General features: G+C 46.6%; 1 protein-coding gene across 4 annotated transcripts in view; it reads left to right on the top strand.

The window, feature by feature from the left end:
• NOP9 (NOP9 nucleolar protein) overlaps window positions 1–19,515 on the top strand; it is a 466,866-nt gene that overhangs the window by 127,623 nt on the left and 319,728 nt on the right. For all 4 annotated transcript variants that reach the window (XM_069649902.1, XM_069649900.1, XM_069649887.1 and 1 more), the window contains exon 6: window positions 4,146–4,338. In XM_069649902.1, the coding sequence (XP_069506003.1) occupies window positions 4,146–4,338 (193 nt within the window). The remainder of the gene's footprint in view (window positions 1–4,145; window positions 4,339–19,515) is intronic.

Here is a 19,515-nt window from a genome sequence, read left to right as displayed (position 1 = left end):
AGTCAACTTGAGGTAAGACTCTATAAAACGATCCCTTGGTATACAGGTCCCCAACTCTTTCATTATAAGTCTGTACTACCCAAAGGATTTGGTAGAATGGCAGAGCAGTCAGGCTTATTTTATGAGGAGCATGTGAGCTGTAGGCTAGTACACTGAACCCAGTGAATACAATAGTCCAAAGAAACTCTTACACACTGAAGTGAAATTAAAATATAGATTAATTTTATTTCCACAAGGCAGGTAAGCAACTACTCTATCAGACTAACTAATACACACAGGAATTATTCACAATACATTTTAAAGCTCAATTGTAGTTGCTCCCGGTTACAGTTGTTACAGAGAATGACACCAGTGACAGTTCTATTGTATTATCGTACTATCGCGCACCCGCATAGATTACAGATAAACGGTAATTGCATTCATGTAGTAAAGTCACATCAGACAAAGTCTGTATGAAGGAAAAGTATGGTTATTCACAATGGGGCAATATTATACGTTCAAGTAACACTTTCAGGGCTTCTAATGCTTTGTAAATCCAGTCCCTAACTAACCAAAAGGCAGTGTAGGAGTAGAACAAAAAGTCTTATGTAGTAGCAGGAAAGTCAAAGTTCCTCAGGATACTTTAGTCACTAGAATAAATAAGACAGCACAAGTTATAGGGACCCTCTGAATGACTCCCTAATCGGTCACAAAGCTGTCAAGCCTGGGCCAGAGGTATTGGTGGACACCCAAACACCTTGTAACGCGACTCTTCGGCTTAAGGTAAGTTCTACCATTCGCCCCACAGTACCTTAGGTTAGAAGAAGTAAATGCAGCTGCATTCTCTCCTGTGCGCAGCGACAGACCCAGTCTCTTGGTCTTGTGATGAAAGGAAGGACTCTGAATGGGATTTCACAGCAGCAGTCTCGAGAAAGGACCCTCAGCTTGGATATCAGTCTACAGTTTTGGCGCCTTTATCAGCTCCAACAAAGGACGGTTATCGACCAGTCGATCTTCCTCGGTTCTTCAGTCCTGCACTTTGGTGAGTGGACTTAGATGAGTAGGTCAAAGTGGAGCTCACCAAAGTTCTGGGCAGATTCGTCCACGACAAGACATTGTACTGCAAATGGGTCAAAGGTCTCCTGGTATTCGCAGTTTGCAGCCCTGGATGGTCACAGCACCTCGGGAGCGGCTCGATTTGTAGCTCGTCTTGGGGCTGGCTGGTCCCACCAGCCAAAGGGAAGGAGTCGACCTTTTCGAAACTCCTGTCGATAAGAAAACGCGGTCAGGACAGCAGTCTTCACGGTTACTGGCAGGGTCTGCAGGCCTCTCAGGTTGTCTGTTTTAGTGCCTTCTACCTCGGGGACCTCACTTTATATTCAGATTTCTCACTCAATCCTCTGCAAACTCTCTCAACGTTCACAGAAAGGGGCGGGTGGCTCTCCAATCAGGACAGCCCACCCCCCAGTGGGAACTGGTTCCATTCAGGCACTCTGCCAGACAAGGAAAGGGGAAATGTTCAACTTCTCTCCCGCTTCCTACCTTGGCAGACACACTGGAGCCTAGGCGGGGACACCCAAGGGTTCCTGCCAAGGGGGGAGAGGAGGGAGGGAAAGAGGGAGGGAGGGAGAAAGACCCCCCCACATGGTAGAAGAAGGGCTAACAAAGGACAACCACACGGGAAAGGAGCCACGATGTTAGAACATACGTAACCTATTGTGCATAATAGAGGTTGTGAATACGTCTGCAGTAGAAAATAGCACAAAAGTTGCTAGAACACGTCCGCTGCCTCCAGACATAACTGTAGGGTTGTCACTGTGACTAGAAAGTCACAGGAGCAGAGAGAAGGGGAGTACTGGGTATCCCCTTAACAATCTACATCGGGTGGTGGGTGCTAATCTCTCCTCTCTCAATATAAAGTTTTAGGAAGGATACAAAATATCCCTCATTCCTTAGGAACAGTAGTTCTTAGGAAAAGTAAAGAATCTCAAAGGAGAACCCAAAGGGTCCTCAGCAACACTGCATATAGGATGCTACGTGTTGCAAAAGTTGAAATCGGATGCCTTAATCAGATATGAAGGAAAACAGACTCCTTAGAATAAAGCAAAACATAAACGATAGAGTTCCGAAAGTCAGAGCAAAATAAGAATGAATGAGGGAGAAAAGGCTCCACTCATTCAGGATAGAAGGAAAAGGTCCAGAAGTCCTGCAAAAAGTGCTTGGGGTCTCACTAGGAGAGGGGATTAAGCTTAAAACGGATACATCTCCCTAACAAAAACTCAAAAAGCAAGTCACAAATAACCCTGTGAAAAGAATAAAAAGGGACGTGAGACAATTACCCTGGGAAGAAGGGAAAGGTGGGCAAGGAGACAGACTGGTTAAAACAAAGTCCTAGTGTGGCTTCTAAGCAATACGAGATGAGACTGCCCAGGGAGCTAGGTGATAAAAGGAAGGAGTACAAAAGAAAGCACCCTGGAGTGGGGAATCAAGTCCCATGCACGATAGCCAAGGATACATTGAGGGACTGTGAAAGAGTCCTAAGTGACAAGAGTGTGCGAGATTGTATATTTATTATGCGCTTATACACAAGTGTTTCAAAGCGCAACCATGCAAGGGAGGGGAAGACATGGGCAAGACAGGGCAAACAATGTTACTAGGCATGGTACATTCAGATTATGCAGGCGAACAGAAGAGGAAGTTTGTGGGGTGGGAAGGGGTGGGTAATTAGTACAAAGTGCGCCCAATCCCATCACAGCTTGCGTAGAAGCAGAGAGCTACCACTCTCATGGGTCGTAGCTGAAGTGCAGTAGTGCTGCGGCAAGTGCAAGGCCCAGGGGCAAGTGCAGGAAACTGGTGAGGAGAGCTTGGGACTTGAGGCTCTGAAGGTACACCGTGCAGCCAGTCAGCGAAACTGAGCAGAAGTAGAGGGGAGAAAGAGGGAGCAGAAAGAGGTGGTTAGCAAGGGAGAGAGAGAAGGAGGCGGCGAAGAGGGAAGGTCCTGATGAATTTCTGGGACTTAATGAGATCCGGCTCAAGACGGAGAGAGGCAGAGTGGCTGTTCCAGAGGGAGGCACCTGCAATGGATAGAGATCTCCCCCCCACCCCCCAAGTCTCTGCTTGGAGAAGCAGCTCACCCACAGAGAGTTGGAGGAAGAAGAGTAGAGGGCTCGGGTAGGTGCGTGTTTAGGAAGGGAGCGTTGCAGATAGTGGGCCCAGGCCCCAGAAAGCCCCTGTGGACAATGCAAAGGGTCTTGGATAGTGAAGGGATTTCAGGACCATAGAGATGCAGTCCCTGGGCTTGATGCCAAGGATAAGTCTTGCAGTTCTGTTGTGGATGAGTTGAAGAGGACAGAGGGTAGAAGAGGGAAGATTGAGAAAGCGGCTGTTGCAGTAGTTCAGCCTAGAGAGGACCAGGGCTCTGCAGACGCTAAGCCTCTGGGGGAGATTATCTCCAAACAAGCTTTAAGCAGCATAAGCTTAAAGAGAGCACTAAAGCCAGAAGTGTTTTACAAGAGTTCATGGAGGAGATTTCCAGATCTTACCAAAGAAGTTGGCATAAAGAAACTCCAGTATAAGAGGGAGACCTTTCCATTCAGAGACTATCAAGAACTACGACACGTCCAGGGGACGAAATACCTCATGGCTGAGTGTAAGGTGGTTAAACTAGTGGTAGGGGCTGGTAGTTTGGTTTGGAGAAGAGGACATTTTTACTTTGGGACTTCCGGACGACAAACGAGCACCTTTAGTGTCCTTAGATGGGCAGGGTGATCCCTTTAGCAATAGGAAAAGTTGGACCTTTTCAAATAATTTAATTAAATGGAGTTCATAATATCCTTAATGAGTCGGACGCCTTCTTCCTGCCCGCCACTGGGTGCACTGTGTGGCTATACCGCATGGCCATCTTCTGAATGCTGCAGGAGTCCTTTAACTCTGTTCCACTATTTTTCTTTATCAGTAGCCCCTTGGACTGAGAAAGTAGTGCAGTGTCCGTGCAAAGCAAGTGCCTGTGTCTATGATGTTGCGTTTAGACATTGAAGGTTATATGGGCCCCTATGGCGTCTGCCACATATGTCATTTGTTTATTGGATGCTTAGAACTTGCTTTGGCATACATGAGTTAGCTCCATTGTAGCAATGTTTGAGCGACACCTGTTCTCTCTCTTCCAGCCCCCTGTCGATGTACCTGAAGGACCAGACCACCAGTCGCCTCCTTGAAAGGATTATTGAAGTGTCTGGAAAGAAGCAGCTGAAAAAGTTGTTCAAATCTCAATTCCAGGGTCAGCTACTGGCACTGTCTGCACATGCAATTGCCAACTTCACCGTCCAGAGGCTCATCACGGCCATGCCTTCTAAGAAGCTGGTAAAGAGTTGAGGGGAATGCAACAATACTGGGGCAGATGTAATGTGGGCATCTGCTGAGCTATGCCCTTTTTAGCCTTTAGTGTCTGAAAAAATGTAAATTTACAATGTATGCCTATCGCTAAAAACACTGTTAAGCCTGGTTGGAGCCGAAGTGCAGGGAATAGTGTACCTCGAACAACACACGGATGCCATTTAAGTTCCCACACACTTAAAGGCCATCTCTCCACTCCTGCCTGTTCAGCTAAAGTGGTGTGGGGGGGCACTAAGACTATCTTGGTAGGGGGTGTGGCTAAGGATCCATGTAGGAGGACGTGACTTCCATTGAGCTCCTGCTGATCCTACCGTTATCCTGTAAAATACTGTGCGAAAACTGAAACAGCTGTCTACAGATTGAAGGACCGAGTGTGGGACGCCTGTGGGCACAAGGAGATGTAATGTGAAGCTAATCTGCGGAGCAGGTGGTTGCTACCACCCAGAGGAGTTTGCCGGGATGTTTGTTGCCGAGCAGAGGAAGATGCCCACCGTCTGGCAGACAAAGGGACGGCCACGAACATAGACGGATCGTGTGTGTCGGGCAGAAAATCTGCAACCTTTTATAATGATAGAGCCCCGGACAGAAAACAACGCGGGCCGTGTATGCAGCGGATGAGGAATGGAAATTGCGAAGAGAATCGGAGCACAACTTGGATGCGGCCTGTGAAACGAATCGGCTCCATGAAAGGCAGCGAGGGGGCCTTGCCTTCGCGGGTGAGAAGGTGAGATCCGTCCCATAAAGAGACGCTGCGCAGCTTTCCTCTCCGAGGCCGACCTAAAAGGATTAGTCACGGCACGCTCTGCGTTGATTCGGAAGGCGTGCTGAAAGAACAGGGATACATAGTAACCGTTGCGGTCGCCCGGAGCGGCTGCATGTGATGAGCCTGGCCGCAGGGGGTAGCGCGCTTACACATGCTGCACAAACTTGTATGGACATTTGTGGCGCAGAGCAGTTCTGAAGCCGACGGGCTGAGTGGCCATAATAACGCTGGTAACACTTGGCATCAGGCGCATGTAGCCCGTGTGTAGAGCTAACGTGCCGGCTGCAGGGGAAGCTACTGCCTGGTGCGGATAGAAGACCTGGAGAGCACCTGGGCTAAATGGGATTGTACAGCAGCAGAAAACATATTTGATCTAGACCTAGACCTTGATGAGCTCCCCTGGGGGCAGGAGGGAAGCCTGCCATGCTCATATGGCCACACATGGAACAGCTAAAAATGAGCACAGCCCAGCGCCAAGCAATCGCGAGAAGTGCATAGAACAACACTATGATACATGCAACCAAACCATAGCTAATATATAGCCTAAGAGGAACAACCCGGATCAAGGAGGGGCAAAGGCCTAGACCAAGCTTGGGAGGCACAGCTTCCCAAGCTTGGGATCCTGGACCAATACATCTAAACCAGTGCATCTGTCGGTGCACTAATATCTGGAGACGCAGCCTGCATCCGGCAGGTCCTGGTGGTGGCCTCCAATAGACCCAAGCACTAGATGGGCCAAGGCTGGACGGAGGGCCTGAGAGACTAGCCCCAATAACGGCGAGCAGACACTGGGAGATGTTAGAATGGCGTCCAAGTTAACCAAAACACCTCAATCATCTGATGGAGCCATAAACAGGGATAGGAACCCGCAAACAGACACTGTACCAGCGCAAAATGATCAACAAATCCTAGACACGATTGAGGACCTGAAAATTGCATGGGAAACCAAACTGGAAGCAGCTATGGTCGAAATCAAAGCATCATTGGACCTTAAAATAGGAGCGGTACAAGAGGATGTCAACCTGCTGAGACAAGACGTGAAGAAAATAGCGGAACACACAAGCGAACTGGAGAAGAAAGCAAACTCAAACACAGCTGCCTGCACATCATATGCCTCGGAGATCCACATACTGCAGCAACAAGTGAGCAACCTGGAAAGCAGAGGAAGCGGAAGGACGGGCCCAAAGAAACAACATATGCATCGTGGGGCTCCCTGAAGGAGAAGGACCAAACCCCACGGATTACATTGAGACTATGTTACTGTAAGAAATAGAGGGTGGGGCACTCACCCAGGGGTTTCCGGTGGAGAGAGCGCACAGGGCCCTGACAAGGAAACCTCAGCCAGGAGCTTCCCCCCCCTCTCATGCCCCCTCCCCCCCCCAGACCGGTAATAGCCAAAATCCTGAACTACCGAGATAGGAAGAAGGTCCTGGAATTCTTCCGAAAAGGAGGTACAATACATAGGGCATCCGCGCCTATCACGGCATACCCAGGCACACTCCTGGTGTAGAGGAAGCGACTGAACTATGGAACAGTGAAGAATTGGTTGCGTGAGGCGGGCCTAAAGTACATGCTGATGTACCCAGCGAAACTGAAAGTGTTTCACAGGAACAGGGCCCTTTTTTGACACCCCAGAGGATGCGACGGAGTGGCTGGGTGTACAGAATTGCCCCTCCGGGACAGACGCGCAGAAGGAGGACGGAACAGAGAAGTGAAACAGTGGCTCTAGAGGCTGAGGTGGTGTATAACTATGACATTGGGACTAGACTATAGTATAGTGCACATAAACTGGAAAATAGCCAGGTTTTGGGTAGAAGAATTTGAGCACACGTAATTTAATGAGGTATGTGTGCGGGAGACACAATGGGCTCACTCTCACACCCCAGAAGTTAGTTTAGATAGGCTACCGATAGTGTGGTAGCCTCCTGCTGAGTTCCTAATATCGGTAAAACGGGATAGGACTAAATGCGGGATCGCCTGAGATCCAGGGATGGAGCTGGGCAATGGTTGGGGACGGGAAGGGCGGGGGGTGGGAGGGGATTTGGTGGTGTTGCAGTGTTATTTGTTACAGAACGACCTTACACACACGGGCGTGGGTGCTTGAAGCAGAACCTTGGAGGGGCAGAGGTGGAGACTAGGTATGGCTGAAATATGGGAGACCTTAATATATCAACCTGGAATGTTAGGGGGCTCAATAGTTATCTGAAGAGGAATAAGATAATGATGTACTTAAGAAGGCAGAAAACAGATATTGCCCTGATTCCGGAAACGCACCTCACGAAGGAAAAGCAGGAGGTGATACAGAGGAAGTGGAAGGGGACCATCATAAGTGCAACCTACTCGGTTTATGCCAGAGGGCTGATCAATTGGGTGGCAGCACATGTCCCTTTCCAGTTGCTACAGTCCACGGTGGATGTGGATGGGAGGATGGTGGCAATCCAGGGATTGATAGAAAACTGTCAGGTTTTCACATTTTGTACCTCACATTGGCCAGGGTTCTATGAGAATTGGTTATTTCAAATATTTTTCCAGGAAAGTTAGAAAGGGAGGTTTGTTAAAATATTAAATAAACCTGGTTAGAGAGTAAAAAACTTCATTTGTAAGTTTGATCTATTTCCCTTAACTAACTTTCATTTAGAAAGATGAAATGCTCCCAAGCCAAGATGGTGGAACACTTTCCCAGCAGTGATTGGTTTAGCTTATTGCAGGCAGCATTGTGTTGTCATTTGGAATGTTCTTGATAGTTCCAAACTGCCTTTCATTAAAGTTTCTACCAGAGTAGATCATGTTATAGTTAGCTCGAGTAAATGAAGTTTAAGTTTTCATTTAAAAAAGGTTGCAGATAACTTATATTTTAGTTTTCACTACATCTAGCGTAGTACTCAATTTAGGTGAAGACTACAGTAGAAGAAAGAAACAAATTCTAAGTGAATCTGATGCTGTGCAGCTGATTCCAGTCCTCCAGCTAAAGACAAAGCTAAGTGAACTTTTGGATCGTCAGAAAAAATTGTATATTGGAATCAAGTCTATTTATTTTTATCTTTTTAGTCTTTTCAACTGCATTTGGAACTGTAAATTTTGTGAATTGATTTTTTTTTTAGCTTTTTAAGATTGCTTAAACACGATTTAGTGTATTTAATACTATTAACAAGGCGCAGTTCTAATTCGCCGAAGTATTAACATAGAATGTTTTAGAAGAACTAATTTCATTTTTCTACGGACGCGAGTCGTGTTCGTTTGCCTGCGCGTACCGTGTGTTTTATGCGTCGTACGTGCGTCGCGGCCATCTTGGATTTCGTTTTTTCTTCGTTGCAAGTGCGTCGCATCACTCGAAGGACTTTTGAACTGAAGACTTTTCTTTTCAGAAGTGGAGTATACCGATTTTGAGTTTCCATACTACAATTTTGATTATTACCATCATCTCATACAGCATCAGGTATTTAATATTAAGAAAGACTATTTTCTAAGTTAAAATTTTAAGACTAGGATAGTAATAGTGATAAAATTCTTTGGTGTTTATTTTTAAGGACATTCATTCATGGTTCTTGAGGAAGAGTTTACTTGAAAGAACTTCTGAAGAAAAGATTGTTCTTTTAAAAGAAAAGATATTTTGTCATTACACATCGCAAAGAAAAGAGTTGCAGAAGTCTACCATCAATATAGCCACATAACTTTTGGTTGGAGGACATGTGGAGGCTACACCACCCACATCATTACTCGGCCCCACAAATTTTGTACACACGGTTAGACTATAAGTTCATCTCACAGGAGATGACGGGAGAAATAGTGCAATCAGAATACAAAGCGAGGTTCCTCTCGGACCACTCGCCATTGGTCCTAACATGGCAGCATGTGCCTCCTAGAGCTAGGATCCCGATGTGGCGACTCGGAGCAGAAGCATTGAAAGACACAGGGTTTAGGGAGGACCGGAGGGTGGACATTGTAGAATATTTTGAAAATAACACGGAAAGTGTTGAATCAGCCGGTACTTTATGGGAAGCATCTAAGGTGGTGATGAGAGGATTGGCTGTAGCGAAATCTAAAGGGCTGCAGAAAGGCATACTACGGGAGCTGCAGAGGACAGACCTGAAACTAGAGACAGTCTTGGGTAGAGGGGGTGACTCCCGGGAAGATGCTGAAAACATAAACTATTTACAGCAGGAATGTGTGGGGCACTGGGAGAGATTATGTAACTTAAACCATAAGAAATACATAGAGAGGCAGCACGCTGGTGGAGACAAGCCTGGGAGATTGTTGGCATGGTTGTAGAAGAGGGAGACCCCCAGGCCTACGATCAGGGCAATAATGGGGGAGAGTGGACAAGTGGTGGACACCGAGGAGGGAGTGAACAGGGAGTTCCTCGAATTCTATAAACGACTGTACGAGGATGCAGAGGAGGGTGAAAGGAATGAGATAGTGGAAACAATAGAGGATATCGGCTTACCAAAATTGAGTGCTGAAGAGCGAGAGGACCTAGATGCCCCAATTACATTGGAAGAACTAGAAGCAGTGGTTGAGCAACTACCCACTAGTAAGACCCCGGGAGCAGATGGCCTCCCCAGTGAATTTTATCAAATGTATAAGATAGAAGTGTTCCCCCTGCTGTTTGCAATGCTGAATGAAGCATTCGTAAAAGGCATATTGCCAGAATCCCTGAGAGGGGCGATCATCACCCCTCTCCCCAAACCTAATAAGCCAAGCACAGACTGTGGGCCGTACAGACCGTTGTCGTTGCTGAACCAGGACAGCAAGATACTCACGACTGTGTTGGCAAACAGAATGAAACAGGTCATAAGTAGATTAATACATCAAGTAGATTAATACATCCAGATCAGACCGGATATGTCCCACACAGAAATATATCCGACAACCTCAGACGGCTTCACCGGGTCATAGAACACACAGGGGATTCGAGCAAGATTGCAATTGCATCACTGGATGCAGTGAAGGCCTTTGCCTCTGTCAGATGGCCTTGGCTGATGGCAGCCGTAAAAGGATATGGGATGGAACCTAGGTTTCTTAAGTGCGTGAAATTACTATATACTGCACCGTTAGCCATAGTCAAGACTGGAGCGATTTATCTCGGAGAGATGGCAACTCAGCAGGGACACCAGACAGGGATGCCCTTGGTCCCTGATGCTGTACATTCTAGCACTAGAACCCCATGCGATATATCTGAGACACCAATATGAGGAAGTGGGGATTCACACGAATGTGGGACCACACCTGATCTCACTATATGCAGGTGACGTGTTGTTATTCTTGAGGTACCCGGAGGAAAATTTGCAATACATCCTAGAAGTAATAAAGCGATTTGCATCGCTCTCGGGTATTGCAGTTAATCCCAAGAAACCTGGGGATTGACCTATATCACTCGATTTGAAGCAGAATACAAGCATAACATCGAGAAAGCGGTCGCGAATATTGAGAATAGCATGAGGTTCTGGACTAAGCTCCCTTTAGCCATAATGGGGAGGGGGGTGCTGTTAAAGATGGTCGTATTTCCTAGGTTATTGCATTTTTTTGGGACCATACCATGCATGATACCCAGGCGGTTCTTTACCAAACTCCAGAGCATATGCAGGGGCTTCATTTGGCATGGAACTAGGAATAGAACAGCCCTATGGAAATTACAGAACACACACGACAAAGGGGGTATAAAACTGCCCAGTTTTGAGATTTATCATTTGGCCAGTCAATTGCAATGCGTGGCTAAATGGTTAACTGAAGACTCTACATCAGAGTCCAGATTGCTGAGATCTGAGTGTGCCCCGTTTTTCTTGAAAGAAATTATATGGCTGCCCAAACTGGAGCTAAAAGGGCGTCCGTAGATGTTGGAATTGGGGTAGAAGATATGACATAAGGCTTCTCAGGTCATGGAGAAGCGACCCAGTGCTCTCTGCAAGTGCCGCTAGTGCCATTGACTGGAGGAGACGTGCAACTGATGAAGATGATCCGTAAACATTGGGAACCGGTGGGAATCGCAACGTTGGGAGACATATGGCAAGAAGGGGAAGTAAAGGAATTTGAGGCACTGGTAGAAGAAACTGGTTTACACGTAGGGCAGTACATTACCTATACCAGATTGGTACGGCGGGTGAGAGTGACATGGTCGGAAGTTATGCTGGCAGATCAACCTGACACAGCCATTGAAACGTATGATATTGCAGCGGAAGGGCATGAGGTCTCCCGAATTTATGAGCTGTTGATGTCTAGGGTGGGAAAGGAAGTGGCCCAACTAAGGCGAGACTGGGAAGAGGAAGCAGGAGGACCCATGAGTGACGGGTTGTGGGAACGGGTCCAAGGGTGTCTAGGAATGCGAGGTTACAACAAATACAGCTATATATAACCCATAGAGCATATATGACCCACCCAGAGGATAGCTCGGTTCAAGAGTGCCGATCGGCAAGCATGCCCCAAATGCGAGGAGGAAAACGCTGGGATGATGCACATGTTCTGGGCATGTCCGGAAATTGGGTGGTTCTGGGGAGAAGTAGCCGACCAACTGCTTGAGAAAGGGATCAAGCTTAACATTGAATCACTGTGGGCATGTATGGTAGGGGGGTTTCCTAGACCACGCAAATTGAAACATGTGAGCAAACTTAAGGACTTGGCTTATATACTTGCCAAGCGCAGAATCGCCAAGGGGTGGAAAGCATGTAACAGACCGAAAGTAGAGGTCTGGTGGAATGATGTCCAGAAATGGACTAAAGCCGAAACGGCAGTGTAGAATGAAGCGGCTAACAGGGGAGCGGAGGAAGAAGCAGAGACCCGAACGGCCTGGGAACACCTAGTGGCCACACTGATGGGGGTCTGCCCAGGACAGCCCAAGCGATGATGAAACCTCTGAGAATATTGATGGGGAAGTACCCCCAGAAAGGGATTAAGCTCGAGTTGGGGGGTGGTAAAGGGGAAGCGGTGGACATTTAATGGTAAACAAATGATGCTGAAGTGATATGACTAGTACTGTTGGTTTTGTTTAATGTTGATTGTTTTGTTGTAAAAACGAAAAAAAAAGATATCTTGGTCGCCATCCACTAAGACCTTGGTTCCACCTCTTCCTCCCACAGTAAGACAGTCATAATGTGTGAGGAGCACCAAAACAGTGTGGTGGCCTCCCACTAAAACTACCCATATCCTTCCCCATCCCCTTGCAGTCTTGCAAGAGTTCATCTTTTGGCTGTTTAGCCTTTTGACCTTACCCCTCTGCTCCTACCAAGACTGCTCATACAAAGCTGTTAGGAAAGATTCCTCTTTTAGGCAACTTTCCTTTCATATTGTATGGCCCCACAAACTGTTTGCTTTGGTTTTTCAACCTGTTCTGTCTTTTTACAGAGAAGTGAAGCCTTCAGCGTCATTCCACTGGCCTTTCTGCTAATTTGTCATGGGGAAACAGTCCTTCAGACTATCGTTTACTGGGAAACTATGCCTCTTTGTGTAACTTTAAGAAACGTGCACACAGCATCTTTCAATGCAGTGCTTGGGGATACTTTTGTATCACCCTAGTCTTGGATTTCTGGTCATTTTTATATTTGCATAAAGACACGTTGGTGGCAAAAGTTATTTTTTTCCCATTTTTGCAGAACTTTTAGTGTGCATATTCGTGTTTACCGCGTCTGGCTACTAAACGTGGCGAGTGCCCTAAAATGGCCATACCACAAGGTCTTTCTCTTTTTCCTTGGTCATATTGTTTCTTGGCCTTCATCCTGCCTTCTAAGGTCAGGAAATCCCTAATATGGTCATGCAGTTTCCCTGGAAAGCTGCTGTTTTTGCGGCCTAGAGCATGCCATTTGTGTGTGGACCCAGGAAGTGGGTATGACTGTCTGGTCCCATTCCACAACTTTGATTCCCTTAGTCTAGTGTGCATGGACGAGTGAAACCCACAGTGATCCCTTATTAGACCACTACTGTCTGAGTGAGTGATGCAGATCCTTACCATTGGTGGGTTGGTTTTTGCCATGGGCCTGGATTTGTGATAAGAGGTCTCCTGCAGCCATTTCAGTAGACCAGCGTTGGAACCAAGTATCCTGTATAGTCATGCAGCTGACTGAAGACCCGTGGAGGACTCCTGATGACCTTTCCTTTAACTGTCCCGGTGAAGCCCTGCTGGACTACCTGATCTGAGAAGGCTCTCTGCAGTGATTCGACCCTTGAACTGGCGGGACAAATCAGTCTCAATGTATTCTCTTGTTCCTGCAGCTTTGAGCCTTCAGAATTGTCCACTGTGGACCGACCAGCTCTGAATTGGCATGCTATGCCAGAAGTGTCAGTGTTCAGCTCGTTCTACAAGTCACCTTACTGCCAAGTTTCAGCTTCCCAGCATCAAGGGATCCTGTCCTGGAAGGTCTTCTTCGATTGCAACTGGAGAGCCTGCTGTCGCCTGTGTGCGGGTGATTTGCTGGAACCAGCTTTTCAACCAGAGGGAAGGGTGTCCGTATGAGGCCTACATCGGTGCCTGCTGCATTTGTTCTTTGCAAATGTTAGGAAAGATTTCTCTTTTCAGCACTTTTCCTTCCATTTCTATGGACCCCTAAACCTTGTGCTTTTATTTTTGTATCTGACCTGCTCTTTTTGCAGTGCAGTGAAGCCTTAAGCTCCGCTACACTGGTGGTTGCTCATTTGTCATGGGGAACTGACATGTCCTTCAGGCTGTCAGTACTGGGAAACATTGTTTCCCTTAGTCTTGTTACTTTGTTACTACTTTGGGTAACTTGTTATCACTTTAGTAAATGTTTATCATTATACAGTGCATCTTGCAATGCAGTACAATGGGGTACTCTTTTTGTTTTGCCCTAGACTCACACTCGAAGGATTGGGACAAGCTGGTGGCAGCAGTTAATATTTGCTATGTTTTGGTGTATTCCATTTTTGCTTTATTCCGTTTTTGCTTTACTGCACTTTACTGTGTGTGGTTGCTAACTGTGGCTAGTGGGCAAACATGGCCATGCCACAAGGTCTTTTGCTTATCCTTTGGCCATCTTGTGTTTTAACCTTCTTCATGGCCTGTGAGGTCAGGAAAATCCTTGTATGAACTTCCAGTGCCCTGGAAAGCAGGGGCCTTTGGCGGGCTACTGGAGGGCTATGTGTTTGCTGCCAGGGAGTGGGTTGGGACTGTAGGGTCCCAATCCACGAACTGGTTTCAGTGTGTCTGAGCGGTATGTATGAATGTTGCTACCAGTGGTCTTGGCTGGTGGGGGACGGGGGAGTGGAGTGGAGTGGAGTGGAGTGGAGTGGAGTGGAGTTTGAGGTTGAGGTTGAGGTAACACTCATGTTCCGAGAAGAAGGGAAAGACTTTTAAAGGATTGGGCCTTTTGCCTAGAAAAGAGATTACGTGTTTAAAGGTTACTTAAAAAAGAGTTTGTTGGCAACTGTAACTCTGAGAGTGAACAGTTAGAACATTTCTAAGGTAAGTAATACATTTTGTGCCATTCTGAAAAGTAGATATAAGGTTGTTCTACTTACCTTTAGAAACTGTTTCGCCATTCTAACAGAAAGTAGATGTAAGGGTATGTTACTCACCTGTGATTTGGTTGTGCCTCTTCCCAAAAGTAATGCTGTTGGTTTCACTTCACTATTCCTGTTAGGATAGATGTATGAGTGTTCCCCAACTAGGTCTTGCTTCCCCTGACTTGCTGGTAGCCTGTCCAGAATAAGTCTGCATTAGGTTTTGCCTACCTAGAATAATCTTGAGTCATTTATAAAGATTAACTCTGGGTTTTGCTTCCCCTGTTTCGTTTTAGACAGACACAAAAACAGTCTTAGGTTTATACATGTCCCAAGTTGCTGTTAGCTCCTTGAAAAAGTATATGGGTTTTACTTACCTTGTGTTAGCTGTGTGCCATCCGAAAATAAGTTACAAGAGTTACTGCTTAACTCAATCTGTGTTTGACTGATCTCAAAAGCACCTACAATTGAATAGTACATCCTAAGGTTTTACTCACCTAGTAGAACTGTTTTCATCACAGAAGTAGTTTTAGGTTTTTACTGTCCCTAGAATAACTGTTCCACTATTCACAAAACGTATATTGTCCAGTTTACTTATGTGATTTCTTGCTGAGCATCACGGTACAACTGTTAGGGTCTACTACGTTGGTATTACTGAATGTAATCTGAAAGTAACCATTGGTTTTACTCCCCAAGAATAGGTGTGTCCTTTACTGAATGTATTTAAAAAGGTTTGACTTCCCTAGAACTACTATTTGGTGTTCCGAATAAGGTTAAATGCTTTGGTCTGTGTACCTTCAAGCATTCTGTTGCATTTCATTTCTGTAATGTGTTTATGACTTTGACCAGTACTTACCCCAAGACTTAACTTGGCCTAATTGTATTTAAAATAAACCTTTATTTTTTATAATACTTCTGGCCGTCAGTGTTTCTATTAATTCATTTGTGTGTTTATAGATTTGTTGTACCTGTCTAAAGCCCTCTCTTCCTCCTAAAATAAGCCTGGCTGCTCTGTCTCGCTACCAACAAACTCGGGTGGTACAGCCTTATACTAAGAGTGGAGTCTTCTACTGTCTGAGTTCAATGGTTTTGATGAAGTTTGGTAGAACTTCCGAAAAACTGCTCTAACAGACTCCTTCCCCAGGAAGCGACCAGGTGACAGGGGCAAATCAGGCTGTATCACAAGCAATGGTTCTGAGACTCACCGAGCTACCAGCCTCACGGCCGAGTGGTCCTCTGTTAGGGAGAATTCTCATAAATGTGCTAATTCCCTTCACCTTAGAGACCCCCAGCAACTTTGCTGGATTTTGAGGACTTGATTATTTTACCTGGAAAGAGTGCAAGTCTTTTCCCCCCCCACTCTCATGTATTTTGATGTGTGTTTTACTCTTGTGTTCTTTGATCATGGAGTTTTAGATAACTCCATAGGCATCATCTTTTCATGTGTGTTACACAGCACCCTCAGTGCAGTGACACAGGGATGTCTTTTAGCCTTCCAAAAGGTTTAAATACCTTCTCTGGGATAAAGTACTGTTTCCCAGAGAATGTAAAGTTAAATTGACTTTACTAGTCTTTTTTAAATCCCTTAAAAAAAAAAGAAAAACACACACACACACACACACACACACACACACACACACACACACACACACACACACACACACACACACACACACACACACACACACACACACACACACACACACACACACACACACACACACACACACACACACACACACACACACACACACACACACACACACACACACACACACACACACACACACACACACACACACACACACACACACACACACACACACACACACACACACACACACACACACACACACACACACACACACACACACACACACACACACACACACACACACACACACACACACACACACACACACACACACACACACACACACACCACCCCCCCCCCCCCCCCCCCCCGTGTCTAGAAACTCATGTAACAGTCAACTTCTAGCCTTTCCTATCGAAATGGCTGCTGGCAGTGGTTTTACAGCGAACTACCATGATTTTTCCTGACCGCGAACACCCGTAGCTAAAAATCCCGGGATCCATGTTTTTCTAGCCCCTTTGTGTAAACGGGTCCTGGTCTTCTTTTTTCGCCATTTCTTTTTGGAAAGGTCCTTCTAGTCTTTGTCTCTGCAACCCAAATGCAATCTGACGTGATTGGCTGGCTGACTGTCCGGCAAGGACAGCCACCCTGCTAGGTGAGCGACAGCTAGGCTGGAATGAAAGGGAGAAAACTGTTTAATCGGCGAGTCTCTTGGACTGGAAAGCAAAGTCGACCACTGGAACGAAAGAACCGAGGACGGCTGCTGCAACTCCTGGACCGTTGGTTTGTCTGGTGAAGCCCTGCTGCAGGTCCGAATTGCCAAGTTCAACTCGACAGAGAAGCCCCTTCAAGGACGACTTCTTCCTTTGAGTTGGTGGGACCAATCAACTCATAAGCCACCTGGATACTATTCTCGGAGCTGGTTAGGATTAACCAGGGGGAAGGACACCAGCTTGTGTGCTGGACGACAGCTACTCGAACTGAAGAGCTTCCTTTTTGCCAGGTTTTTTTTGACCAGTCCACGTGCAGTGAAGGAGTCCCCCCGACGTCCTCCCTCTTGTCCCCACGACTGAGGCTCAGGAACAGCTAGATCTATAAGAACTGCCAGGAACCAACATCTTCAGCTGCATCTTTTCTTCATATTAAGGTACTGTGCCAACCTGATTCACAAACTTTCACTGCGAGAGGTACGTTTCTCAAACTTTTCGAACTTGCAGGCCTAATCAGCTTGTGACCCAACATATGATTCTTTTTCATACAAACTACCTCTGAGAACTTTGGAAAAGACTTTACCGTTTACTACAAGAACTGCTCTTTCCTATCCAAGACGCTAGCCCATTGCCTTTGGCCTAGACCTATTGAACTGACCCGAGTCCTCTAGTAAACAAACTATTTGCACTGCCTAAGAAAGTATTTGTGGTCTATTTTATTAACTTGTGCTATTTACTCCCATGTAAAGTAACTGCAATGCCATTTTGCTCCTATGTCAGGGGAGCCTAATTTACTCAGACTTATTGGTTTGGTATTGAAGTGCATTTGTGTATGATATTAAGTTGCCTCCTTCTAGTGAATGTTTTCTAAATGACTGTGTAATAAATGAATAAGTGTTTTACCAATAAACCTTGAGTGTAAGTGTCTACTTGAAGCACTGTGATTTTAAGACCTCTGTGTAACATCCTTTTACTGCTCACATTCCCTCTTGAGATGAGCCTGGCTGCTCAGCTCGCTACCAAAAACTGTGTAGTACAGACTTATACCAAAGGTTGGTTTTGCTTACATCTGTAGTCCTACTTGTATGTGGTGGTCCCAGAGGGTACTGCATGCAATTCTGCCTAACATCCTCCTGGGCCCAGCGATGGGGGGGTCAGACAGCTCTTATACGGGTGGATCCCCTGAGGGGCTCTGATCTACTACCGGGCCCACGCCTGAGGGGGCACCAACACACAGTAAAAATAGCACTACCAGCACCATGTCAGAGGGCGAACAGCCTACCAGGTCCACACTAGAAGTGCAGGGGAAGTCTGAGCCCATTTGCACAAGCAAACAGGTGGAGGCCAGAGCCAGTACTTCAGCAGACACGCGGTACAAGCCAAAATGGCAACTCAGTTGGACAAGATTGCGGCACATGCTGAAGTGCACCACTCCAGTGAACCCCAAAGACAGGAATTCACCCTGGGGGTGGAATGGTCTCCAATGAGCACGCTGCAAGTTATGTGGTGCACGTACTACCAGGTGCCCTCGGGACGGGTGCGCTACACAGAAGCAAATTACTCCCAGGGCAGGCACATCACGGGAAGAGCACAACCATACACGTTGGTCACACCGTCCGTGGCTGTGCAGGAGCACAGCTCTGCAGTGTGAGATGAACGTTTTTTGAAAAGTTCCTCCCTGTTAATGAGATCTCCTCAAATGGGGGTTATCCTCAGGGGAGTCATTAAAGACATTATTCCGCCTATGCTCACTCATCCTCCGGCTTCAATTCAGCCGTCACCGGCTCCAAGCCTGGCTCGGTGTCCTCTTCCACAGAGAGTGCGGCCCCTGCGCAGCCTAGCACAGCAGCACAGTCACTGGCGATGGTGGTCCCACAGGCCACGGCACCCCTAAGCACGCTGCCTGCTTATAACACAGACCGACAGGACACAGCGGATACGGAGCAGGAGCAGGACACCTTCTTCGGCAAGGGCTTTCCACGACCGGTTGTTAGGACTGACTTTCTATACTCTGGCCTGGTGGACAGATGTATAGAAGGCCTGCCTATATTGTGACTGGGACAACTCTGGGGAGCTGTAACCAAACCAGTTCAAGGTAGCAGTCACTACGGTCTAGGCTAAGTCTCAAGAGATGGTGAGCTTGTAAAGGGTCCACAATGAGTAGACACAATGGGAATAACAAATTACACTTAGACAGGATGTATAAAAATAGTTATTTATTTATGGCCAAACACTATGAAAAATGATTACTAACAGGTAGAAATATCACACAACACTAATAATAGATTACATATACTCAGTCACTGAAGTAGGGCATAACACAAATCAAACCCCTGTAAAAGAAAGTGAAGATTAGGTTATGTACTACAGGTCCACAGAGAATTGACCCCATCTTCAAAAGTCCTTCCCTAAGTTGTCTGGGGTATTATGCCCAAGAGTTCAGGAAAGTTCTGACACAGTTTGTGATGCAGGAAAAAATGAAGGTAGGGTCTCTGGGTTCCAGTGAACAGTTCCAAGGGTTAGAGGACAATGGGCCTCATTAGGAGGTTGCCGGTCCCGTAACGACGATACCGGTATGCTTGCCGGTACCGTTGTTACTGGACTGGCAAACTGCGAGTTGTGCCGCGGGTGCC

This window comes from Ambystoma mexicanum, chromosome 1p (assembly GCF_040938575.1).
Source record: "Ambystoma mexicanum isolate Mex_15411 chromosome 1p, UKY_AmexF1_1, whole genome shotgun sequence".
NCBI lineage: Eukaryota > Metazoa > Chordata > Amphibia > Caudata > Ambystomatidae > Ambystoma > Ambystoma mexicanum.
The sequence above is the reverse complement of the archived record's forward strand: the minus strand, read 5'-3'. Positions and strand labels throughout refer to the sequence as shown.